Genomic DNA, 12,657 nt, shown 5'->3' on the forward strand with positions numbered 1-12,657 from the left:
TATAATCTTTAATTGTCATGTTTGCATCAAATGGAATATTCATCTCCAAAATCCTAAAAGGAAAGACTCTCCTAGGAGATTTTATATGTATTTCTTAAAGAACAAACTTGGTTTAATTATTGAGGATCTTCTTAGTTTTGATGGTTTATGGAATCCTAGATTGTTCTAATATTTAATGAGAAAACAAATAAAATGTACAATAGTATTGATCTTCTCTTTTCACAGTTACTCCTGAATGCACAAAGAAAGGAAGAAACTTTTTCCTCTCTTTAGATGAACTCAAATTCTTATCACAGCTCATAAAATCATTTTTGAAGCTGGAAAAAAATGTTCAAGAATTGTTTGAAGAAATGTTTTCATTGCCCAAGATACCCAGGAATACTTCAGGTAATATGCTCTTTTGTTTAAATTTGTAGATCTATAATTCTCTCTGTTTTTGCTTCCTGCTACTGAATGTATACCATTACTCGAAAAAACCAAACATAATGGAATTCTTTAAATAAACTTTAAGTGTAATGCACATTATGAAATTACATTTTTATCCTTTGCATGCAGCAAAATCCATAATTCTTTTTTTCTTTTTTTTTCCTTTTTTTTTTTTTTGTGAGGAAGATCAGCGCTGAGCTAACATCCGTGCCAATCCTCCTCTTTTTGCTGAGGAAGACCGGCTCTGAGCTAACATCCATTGCCAATCCTCCTGCCCTTTTTTTCCCCAAAGCCCCCCAGTAGATAGTTGTACGTCATACTTGCACATCCTTCTAGTTGCTGTATGTGGGACATAGCCTCAGCATGGCCAGAGAAGCGGTGCGTCGGTGCGCGACCGGGATCCGAACCCAGGCCGCCAATAGCAGAGCGCGCGCACTTAACCGCCAAGCCACGGGGCCGGCCCCCAAAATCCATAATTCTAATTGACAAAGCATCATAAGTCAATTCTGTATAGATTTGTTTTTTTGTTTTTTTTAATTAAAGAAACATAGCCTGGCCTACGGAAAGAACAAGCAGACTGGATGATCTAGTAGCTCCTCTTCTGCTGCTAGCAGCCTGATGACCTTGAGCAAAATATTTAGTTTCCTTAGACCTTCAGTTTCTCATCTTTAAAATGATGGTGTAGGACTAGACTAATATTCTCTTTGTTTTCTTTCAGGATTAAATGCTTTAGATTCCAATATATTATGTAGGGTTGTGAGGATTAAATGATTTAGTGTAAGTAAAGTATTTAAAAGAATGTCTAGCATATCATAAACAATAAATGTGAGTTGTTACAAGAGTAATTATAATTATATAATATGTTGTTTTTAGTTAGTCTTCACAAAATTGTTTTGAAGAAAACTATGCCATGTGTGTTGAAATGATGTTTCAAACATTAAAGGTAGAATTCAAAGGCATAACGGTTGAGACGTGTTCTTTCTTTTCACATCTCTATTTATAAATATTTTTGTTTATATCAGAATGAACTACACAAAAGTTCTCTTTTACATGATACCGTATATCATTTTTTAGGAGAATAAATATAGATAGTGGCTGCATTTGTAAAACAAAGTGAGGGAAGCAAGTGATTAATAATCAGTCTAAAAATTTCAAAGCCTGATTTCTTAGAAAAGAATTACATTTAGTTTAATATGTTTACTTTTGTATTTCTTCATTTATTTTGCCTGGGTAAATTAGGTTAGAAAAGTTATAAGGTTGGAGTTTGTTGTATATTTAGCATAGCTTACAAGCCTTCTGTGTTTCAGGTTAAGTTTAAGTAGCACTGTTAAATTATAAAGTAAGTAATGTAGATCATTTTTCCAAATTTGGAGATAATTTGAAGAAGAATGGAGGTGGATTATAGATTTCTGAAGCTGACAAAAAAAATCCAATGGCAAAATAATAAAAATATGACAGAAAATATGAAAATTAAAAGACAGAATGCAAAAGTAGATTTAATTAGGAGATAATGTAAGCCCTAGAGGGTCTTCTAGATGGAACTGACTGGGTCTGAATGGAGAAATATGACATCCTAATTTTTGACAGACAGGTTGGTGCCTCAAGCAGTTGACACTTGGTGTTGGTACTCATCCATCGTGCCTGACTAAGATTTGGCATTCCTCTTCCACATCTCTAGCAGATCTTTTCTAAGGTGTCGATCGAGAAACAGAGTGAACTCCCAAACATCTAGATTTCTACCCAGTCAGACTCATCTTGTATGGGTCCTACACCAGCCCCTAGAGAAATTAGATCAATTCTGAGAAATTTATTCATCTTAAGGGCATCATAAATTCAAATTTAGAATTGTGTTAGAGAGGTATTGTAAAGGTATAAAACTGAAATGGCAAAAGTTTGGCATATTGATTTCAGAAAAAAGGAGAAAAAGAAAAAGGTTCGACTACGTTAGATTGAGATCAAACAATGTTGCAACTTGCAAATGTTATATATTTGAGAGCAATAATTACCATTAATGAATAAAATCAACAGAGAAAATATATAATTATGCCACAATATACTGTTTTACCCCAAATTTGTCATCATATAAGCATTATGGCAGATAATAGCAACTTCAACATCACATTAATAATAGTGTAGTGTAGAAACATATTTGTGGAATATCAAACATAGTATGTGGAAGCAATTTTGAAGGATAGATATAAAAACTATCTAAGTACTAGAACATCCCCCTGTGACATATGTGTTCTTCATTGTTGAAATTAATTTTTTTTGTAACAAAGCCAAGATTTATTTAATCTGACATAACTTTATCTAAATGGCTCCCTGAAAGTAATGATCTTGAGAGAAATTGTCACGAAAAATCTTAAATGTTTCATTTAAGTTAATAAATTCTTATCAAAAGCATTGGTTTCTTAAATCAGGAAGAAAAAGATTCCTTGAAATGGATGATTAAAGAAATCAAATGTATCTTAAGTTATCCTGATAGTTAATGTTTTGCTTAGAAATGTTGCGTGGGATAAAATGGGGAAAAAAAGATCAAGTCATTTGGTTTCCTGTGTATTTCTTTTGATCGGAGCATATTTTGCTAATAAAGATCTTGGAAAGAGTTGCCTACCATGTCTATGTAACCAAAACAATGTGATGAAAAGTGAGGTTTTTTTCTATTTTCATTGTCCAGATGTTTTAAAAATATCCAGGTGCTTAACATCACATAGAGGAAATATAAAGATGATTAACCAAATATTTTACTTTTTACTTTGATGTTTACTACTATATTGTCAATTTAGCCAAATTGGCAGTGCTGTTAGTAATTTGAATATGATGCAATAGATTTCATAGACACAAGAAATATTTTCTGAGAAAGAAAAGACATTTAGTCATTTATATTTATTTGCTTTTTTTGATCATGATTTGATGGTTTTCTATTTTGGTCATTTCAGAAAATGATAGGATGTTATTTGACTGTTATGGTGCCTTACTATATTTCTTTTAGGTGATCCTATCTTATGGGGTGGCCTCGGGTTTGATTTATGGGGCACTTCTAATGCTCCTTCAGAGTAAAGTTGTTCTTCGGGCAGTTCCTCAAATTTTCCAAAGGTGGCATCTGAGATTTATCTAAACCAGGAGGCTTCTTGGCCCTCATTTTTCTTTAGCCCCAGCAATGACAAAGAGCAATGGCTGCTTCAATTGGATGTAAGAAGAACACGTAGGGTTTGTCTCAGAAGAATCAAAGATTTCAGATCTTCTGAAAGATTGTTTGTACTCTTAGGGGGTCTTAAGAGGGGTCAAATGGCTTCTAAGAGTTCCTTAGCTAGATGGTTAAGGGATTGTATTAGGGAGGCGTATGTAGTTAAGGTAAAGAGGCTCCTAGGGTTTGTAAAGCTCATTACACTAGGACTTTAGCTGTTTCTTGGGCAGAGAGGTCGAAGGCTTCCACATTGGAAATTTGCAAGGTGGCCACCTGGGCTTCTCTTCATACTTTTTCATAGTATTATCTCTTGGATGTAGTCTCTTCTACAGATTCAGCTTTTGGTGGGAGGTTGCTTGTGAGCCAGAAAAGAACAGTGAAGAAAAGAAAGACTTGTAGTTCCCACTTAGAGCTGCCAACAAGGCAAGTTGCTTTGTAGTGCACACAATGGGAGCCTATGAAGACCAATTTGGGTGTGAAAGTGGATGTCACAGGGAAGTACTGCCAACCTCCACTCCCTATGAAAGAAAGCAGCAGTGTGGAAACTAACCAGAAGTGTAAAATGAACCACAGCGAACTCGGTAGGGGGAGGCTGTTCAGCAGCTGGCATTCCTGTGAGCCTCTCCACTCTACTGAGGTCCTTAATCTAGGCATGCTTTTAAAGAAACCAGTGTTGATTTCATGCAAATAACCATATTTTAGAGCAATGAACCAAAATTGGGCTACCTTCTCTAGACAATGCTAATAAGTGTATAGAATTTTCAATATATTTTAAATAGGTGAAATAATTTGTCTAATGTTAACAGAACTCATAAAGTTTGACAATGCCAAATTTTGAAATTGGCCATTTTGAATTCCACGCAAATATAAAAATGCCGCAATTCTCTAAAACCATGAGATATCTTATTAGTCTAGATTCAATGTTACTAATCCTGCCTTCAAACGATCCTTTTTGCTTCTCTATATAGGATTAAGTTTTTTAAAAATCTTTTTAATTTTGAGACGGAAATGTTATAAAGGTTATCATAATTGCTGATAATTCGTTTTCTGTCTTACTATAGAACTTCTCACCAGCAAGAGAAGTTTTGGGAAGCTTATCTTTTTTTCTTACTCATCTTGAAAATAGGCAGATGGTTTGTATAAACATCAAAGCGCATTACTTTGAGTGAATAAGCATAATGTATTTGGAAGTGAAATGATAAATATAAGATAATTAACTTTTTTCATAAGTCTTCAACTATAGCTATACAATGACAGATAGTTATTTCCAGAAATAGATCTGCAAAGCTTGTACTTCGAACTAGTCCTATTTTTCCAGAGTAAGTACCCTTTAAATTAGCTGGTTTTACGAGCTATCTGTAGAAGAGTAAAGTGACATTAAGAATCCAACTGTTGTCCCTTCATGGGATGAACAACTTGATCTGTATTATTTTTTCTTCTTTAAAAATTTTTGAATAGTAGTCCATGCATATAGTAAAACTTTTAAACAGGACAAAAGAGTATATGGTGAAAATTAAGTCTTTTTCTATTCCAGTTATCTGGTTTCCTTTTCTAGATGCAACTATTTCCATATACATATCCATGTTAAAATAACACAAAATCTTGCCATACTATGCAGAGGTTCTTTTCTATTAACAGTTATGTGGAAACACCTCATTCTTTCTAACAGCTGTATAGTTTTCCATTGATGCATGTAGCATAATGTAACCAGCTACCCATTGATGGACATTTGGAGTTCTTTTTTCCTCTTCACTTGCTACCACAAACAATGATATGCCAAATTGCCTTGAAGTATGTCTTAATATGTGCACATTTGTAGCTGGGCGGTAAATTTGTAAAGTGGAATTGCCAAGTAAAAAGGTATGGTCATTAAGAGAATGAAAAGACAAGCCATAGACTGAGAAAAATATTTGCAAAACACATATATGATAAAGGACTTGTATCTAAAATATACAAAGAACTCTTAAAATTCAACAAGAAAACAAAAAACTCAAAAAATGAGCAAAAGATCTGAATAGACAACTCAACAAAGAAGATAGACAGATGGCAAATAAGCATATGAAAAGATGGTCAACATCATATGTCGTCAAGGAAATGTAAATTAAAACAAGGAGATACCACTAAAAAACCCAAAACATTAACACCACCAAATTCTGGCAAGGATGTGAAGCAAAAGGAACTCTCATTTATTGCTGATAGGAATATAAAATAGTATAGCCTCTCTGGAAGACAGTTTGGTTGTATCTTCCAAAGCTAAACATTGTCTTTTATGATTCAGTAATCACACTGCTAGGTATTTACACAAAGGAGTTGAAAACTTATGTCCACACAAAAACCTGCACACAAATGTTTATAGCAGCTTTATTCATAGTTGCCAAAACTTGGAAGCAACCAAGATGTCCTTTAGTAGGTGAATGGATAAATAAACTGTGGTACGTCAGTACAATGGAATATTACTTAGTGATAAAAAGAAGTGAGATATCAAGCCATGGCAAAACATGGAGGAATCTTAAATGCATTTTGCTAAGTGAAAAAGAACAATGTGTAAAGGCTGCATACTATGTGATTCCAACTATATGACATTCTGGAAAAAGCAAAGGTATAGAGACAGTAAAAAGATCAGTGGTTGCCAGGGGGAGGGCAAAGGGGAGGAGAGGTGAGTAGGTGGAGTGGAGGGCATTTTTAGAGCAGTGAAATTATTCTATATGATACAGTAATGGTGGATACATGACATTATGCATTTGGCAAAACCCACAGAACTTCACAACACAAAGAATGAACCCTAATGTTAAACTATAGCCTTTAGTTAATAGCAATCTATCAATATTGGTTCATTAATTTTAACAAGCATAACACATTAATGCCAGATATTACCGATAGGGGAAACTGAGGGCAGAGGAAGAGGGAGTATTTGGAAACTGTACTTTCTGCTCAATTTTTCTGTAAACCTAAAACTGCTCTAAAAACTAAAGTCTATTAATTAAAAAAAAAGGTATGGACATTTTGAGAGGGTGCCAAGTCAGTTTGTCTTATTTATTTTGACTGCTAATGGTGTTTTTGTTATGCAGAATTGTTTTATGGCTTCTGCATTTTGTGTCCTTCTGAAAAGTTGTCTCTACACAGATCTTTTGAAAAAATATTCCATATTTCTTTTAATAGCCTTATAGTTTCATTTTTGTTTGTTTAAAAATCTTTAATTAAATCTGGATTTTGTTTTAATGTTAGAATTGATCCTCATTTATAACACCATCTTCTTAAAAAGACGTAATAAAATGCAAGCCATAGGGAAAGCATTTTAGGTTAAATGGTCTAACATGGATCTAAAACCCTCTCTATGTTGTCATGTGGGTTGAGAAATGAAGCAGGATTCCTAAACTGCAGTCCATGGGCCCTTGGGGTTCATCAATGTGCTTTACAAGAGGGCCTAGGAATCCCCACTAGTATGTGTGAGTGAGTGTGTGTGTGTTTGTGCGCGCACACATGCTCCTACCATGTAGTCATATTGTGCACTTTGGATGGAGTGTTCTGTCACTTTAATCAAGTTCTCAGAAGTGTTCACAAATCCAAAATGATTAAGAAACACTAGAGTTGAGGAAAACTTTTCCTCAGAATAAACTCTGACAAAATTTCCCGAAAGGATGTTGTTATTGCCTACCAAATAGAATATTTACCTCTCCAGAGAATGTTTCTGTGAACTGTATTACTTAGGAATCATTCATTATTAAGCTCATAGAACCACATTTAAAAAAAAACAAAAAGGGCCGGCCCCGTGGCTTAGCGGTTAGGTGCGCACACTCTGCTGCTGGCGGCCGGGGTTCGGATCCCGGGCGTGCACCGATGCACCGCTTCTCCGGCCATGCTGAGGCCACGTCCCACATACAGCAACTAGAAGGATGTGCAACTATGATGTACAACTATCTACTGGGACTTTGGGGGAAAAATAAATAAATAAAAAAAACAAAAACACAAAAAAACCACTCATCTCCTAGATGACTATATTGATCAGAAGCCATACCAATAAGAATCAGCAAGATTTTGAAATTTGTTTGTCCAGGACATAAGAAGAAACTGACTCTTAAGATTCTTGAAATAAAAGAAAGATTGTATCATAGTATATAATCCATCATCGTATACCAAGTCTAAGCAAAAAACAAAAGGTAAATGCTAACTCATTCATATCTGATTAAATTATAATTAGTAGAACCTTAATGGAAAAGAGGAAAGATTTCTTTTTGACGTATTTATTCATCACACTTTTGTAGATCTATTTTTCCCCCCATGGAAAAGAGTTTCTTAATTCTAAGAAATAAGAGTTGAGGAAATATTTCCATTTTGGGAACTAGAGATTATTTCTTATCTGTACAAGTGTTTGTGTTTTTCCAATGAATTATTGATATACTTATTGAGTATAATTTTTCCTGATATGCTGATGTGTATCCATGTACTTTTGTTCTTCCTTATTTGAAGAAAAGAAGTATTAATGTGCTAAGGAACACCACCAGTTTTTAAATGCAGTTCTTTAGAATTTAACTTTTTAAATGAACAGAGAAATTAATATTTACTTTGTGCTCTTAACTTATGCTATATTATCAACATGAAAGTGAATTAATGACAAAGGATCTGTATTTTATAGATTATATATGCATGTACATCAAATATGAATATAGATAGCATATAAATTTCATCAAGTTGTATGTACGGGAAAAGACTATATATATTTTGATTCTGTCATTATTGTAATGGTGACATCACCCTACATTTTGTTGACAATATTCTCTGCATCTTGATATGTTTGTATGTGTGTGTATGTACTATGGATAGAGGTTGTTTACATAATTAATTTTAACCTGAATCTATTAATTACATATGGTATGGTTTGTTTTTCTTAATGTATGTTTGCGTGTTTTTTTCCTTTTCTATTGCATAGGGATTTTGGAGACATCCAGTAGAGAAGTTGTAATAGAGAAACCTAGAGCAAATGAAACCAACATTCCTTTAGAGCAATTACTACCAGTAAAAGAGGTAAGTGTGGGAAAAGGGTGGTATTTTTTTATCCATATATAATAGCATCGTCATATGACTATGAATCCAATATGAATCGAAATGTCTTGAGTTTTACCCCTTGCCACTAAAAGAATAGTTCCTGGTTGAAAATTGGCTTACGAGTTTTGGCAAAAATTGAATTTAGTGGGGACACTGCTCTCTTGCACAGTCTGTTACATGGAAGGTGTAGAGAGCTGGAAGTCAAGAGATCTTTGTTCTCAACCCAACTCAGGGTCTACACTTTGAGAATTTCGGCTGTAGATAATTGTTGAAAAGTGAGAAAATAGAGATTTAAAAGGAAAGGAAGGAGGAAAGAATGGATTGAACTGGTCTCCTGTTTTAGTGTGCCCAACATGTGCCTGGTTGTTCTCATATCCATTACCACTCTTCCCCTGTTCTGTTCTGTATTGTAAAGAATTACATCTTCCAGGCTTCCTTGCCTTCTGGATTCTGGGAGGGTTTGGCCAATTAAAGCATCGATGGAAGACTGGAGGGTATATTTTGGGGAGAAAACTAGAATATTTCTTCCTCTCTCTGTGTTTTAGGAAACGTCTCTAGTAGTGGCTATGACTTCTTCTTCTTCTCCATGGGCCTTGCTTCCAACACACAGTCCTCCCTCCACGGTTCCAGTTCCATGTGGCAGGTCTGCCTTACCTTTAGCTTTGACTGGTGGCCCCAGGAACTAGATTCCCATAGATAGTCCCCTTCCTTTGTTCCTCCAGCCCTAGGAATGGTAGTGGCTTCCTGCTGTGTGAATATCTGTCTTGCTTCACAACCCATGTTTGGCTCATCAAATCTTCCATCACCTTAATAGCTAACACCCTACATTAAAATTCTTCCTTTTGAAATACCTAGAGTAGTCTCTGATTTCTGAATGGATCTTGACTAATATAATAGGTAAACATTTAAAAAGGCAAAAGACCATAGAGTTTTAACAGAGTTTCAACCTAGAAAGCAAGGGAAACAATCAGGAAAATGCAGTTATACATTATGCTTTAACCAAATATCAGAATAGGTATTCTGAATACCTACTTATTCTATTACCTACTTCGGTAATAGAAGAAAAAGATTCAACTGGTATCTACTTTGTGCATGGAACAGCAAATCACATTATTTCTTCCTCCTTCTTGGATCAACTAGTAAATATTCTCTAGTCTAACTGGAATATGGAAACATCAAATGGGAAGAGTAGAAGTAAGCAAACAATATTTCATGAAAACAAATAGACTTCTAGGAGGAGATTTGAATAGTAAAGGTTTTCAGTTTTCTTTTGAAGAACAGCTATGAAAGTGCTTAGTTTTCTATATTTTGAAAAGAGAATTCAGTTGGGCCAAGGTATTATAATCACATATAAATTACCATGGGCAAAGGTAATCATCATTGCACACACAAAAAATTATCACTGCAACCATGGCAATTAATGGCAGTTTTCACCAGAACATATTTCCTTGAATGAATGAATGAGTGAGTTTAATGAATAGACATGCCCTGGTGGGGAGAACAAAAAGCAGAGTTTTGTTGTTGTTATTGTTTTTAATTTTCACAGAGGTCGGTTCCTTTTTACATTTCTATCTTAAATGTGTCCCAAGGAAATACAACTATAGCACAAGACTATACCTATGGCACTTCTAAAGTTTCACTTATAAGAAAGGAGATTATATGAGCTGAGTAGATTCAATTATTAATTCTATGTAAAAATAAGAAGAGAGATGTGTTTTCAGGTTCTACGATTTTAAAGGTCCAAATAAACTTTAGAAAGGAAAGTTCAATTACAACTTAATTATAAGCATAATGAGAATGAGAGCCTCTTTTTCTGATTATGAGTCATGGAATCATAGAATTTTAGCTCTAGAAGATGAATCACCTTTATTACTTCATACAGTATATATAAAAAGCATTAAATTAGTGCTGAGTGAGATATGTGTACAAGAAAGTTAAACCAATGATCCTAATTTCAGTAATTTTAGACTGAAAGAGACCATAGAAATCATCCAATTCAGCTCTTTTATTTTTCTAACAAAAAACCTGAGATCTAGAAAAATAGGTAATTCAGTAAGGGATATTGAGCCTAGGGTCTTCTGAAGTTGGAGTAGGTGAATTATTACTGTAAACAAGATTACATGAAAACAGGGAAAGTTTAAGCCTAGGTTTAGCCTACTGTGCATAATGTTTTTAGTACTTTAGAGAACATTAGAGGCCTTGGAGGAAATGTACATGCATAAATACATTGCCATGTGAGCCAAAGACCAAAAGAAAGAAAGAAAAAACACCACCAGCCTCCACCCCGACCTCTCCCACTCCCCCTGCACACAGAGCAATGCAGATCATTTTAATTCTCCATTTCCTGGGACAAAAGTAGTACTGCTTACCATTTTGTGGGTGGAGAAACTACATAAAATTCTAAAGAAGTAAAAATCTAGAAAGGTTTAGTGGTGTGTTTTCTCTGAGAAATGTATTTCTTATTGCTATTTTTTGGCTTGTCTGGATTTCTGAGAGTGAAAAAGAAGTAAAAGATTGAGTATTAAATGCTGTCTTATGTTACAATACTTGTTAACAATAAACTATAAAAAAGACTATAAAAATCTAATTTAGACTTTATTAAATATATTGAATTTAAAGGTTGCTTTACATGATAAATAGTAAGTGTAACTTTCAGCTCTCATAAAGATGGTTTTATTGAACTATATTTAAGAGATTAAATTTTGAAAAAAGTTTTTGATTAAATCCACTGATGAATTAGAATGAAATGTCAGTATATTACTGTGTGTAAAGAATGCACATGTTTTTGTATATTGCTTTATTCACTAGGTAATATTTTTCAGGTTATAAGAATGGCTTTTACAATTTATCGAAGAATACCTGTATGCAACATGCTGAATGAAAGCAATAATTTTATATCTATAACAATTGAAACACTTGTTGCTGAGTTAAGATTAATCTAACTTCATATGAATTTATATTTCAGACTACTTTACTAGATTTTGGCTGGAGAAGTGCATTTAAAGAAGTGTCTCTTTCCATGGCACATTGCATAACAGCAGCAATTGAAGATTTTTCCACAAAAATTCTCCAACAAGAACAGAATGAAAGGTCTTCAGCTGTGAGCTATACTGTGAACCTTGTAAATGTCCAGCAAGTTTGGCAAGACAGCTGTGTGATTCCTGAGGATGACCAACCAAAGAAAATTGCAAAAGCAAGTATCAAATGAAATTCTATTGAACTGTAGACTGGCATAATAAGATTTTTTTCTTTCTTTTTTTTTTTTTAAATATAAGGCATGGCAAAGGGGACCTATAGAAAAATGGTGGAGTCTCTTGGCAAATATTTGGTACTTGACCCAGTACTGGTTTTCTTCTCTGGTACCCACGGGCCACTGCTAGCAAAAAGGACTTAAAACTGTTGCCAACTTGTTGCTCCATGAGTCTGAGGCAATGTGAGGGGGCTTCTGTGACTTCATGGGGAGCTGGGGAAACTGCTTGCTTGGGTTATACCTTTGAATGACTCCAGGAGAAATTTAGGAGGTTGAAGGTGTTACTGTCTTTTATTCGTTTGGGCAACTTTTAAACCTTTATTTACACCTTAATGAACATTACATTTGGTTAACGTCAATCTTACATCTTTATGTGTGCTTTGAGAGTCACACAACATACTGAGAAAATAGGAAGTAATTATGCAAATAGATAAATTCAGTTACTCAGTATTAAGACCACAATGAGTTCAGCAACCTATGACTGAAATGGTTTTAAGAGAGTTCTTAAAGTGGCCTCCTTATTCTGTTACTGCCACCCTGAGGCTCCAGAACCTTCCCCAAGAAACACTGTCAGCTGATCTGGAGTGGAGGCAAGTTTTGCTTACCCGTCTACCACACCTCTTTTGTCGTTAAGAAGTAGATTCATAATAACTAGTGAAAAACTTGGCACATCACTTCTGAAAGCTGCTGACTCTTTACCAATAAGAAGATGCTACATGAGAGAGAGGCGGAGTCAAGATGGCGGCGTAGG

The 12,657-nt window shown here is 34.6% G+C and overlaps 1 protein-coding gene across 2 annotated transcripts in view; it reads left to right on the top strand.

Annotated features, from left to right (window-relative positions):
- The window catches only part of KIAA0825 (KIAA0825 ortholog), a 355,127-nt gene that overhangs the window by 66,334 nt on the left and 276,136 nt on the right, over window positions 1–12,657 (top strand). For both annotated transcript variants that reach the window (XM_087430038.1, XM_087430037.1), the window contains exons 5-7: window positions 226–387; window positions 8,541–8,635; window positions 11,622–11,849. In XM_087430038.1, coding sequence (XP_087286164.1) covers window positions 226–387; window positions 8,541–8,635; window positions 11,622–11,849 — 485 coding nt within the window. The remainder of the gene's footprint in view (window positions 1–225; window positions 388–8,540; window positions 8,636–11,621; window positions 11,850–12,657) is intronic.

The sequence above is a fragment of the Ceratotherium simum genome, chromosome 4, assembly GCF_057802395.1.
Source record: "Ceratotherium simum simum isolate JZ-2026a chromosome 4, ASM5780239v1, whole genome shotgun sequence".
NCBI lineage: Eukaryota > Metazoa > Chordata > Mammalia > Perissodactyla > Rhinocerotidae > Ceratotherium > Ceratotherium simum.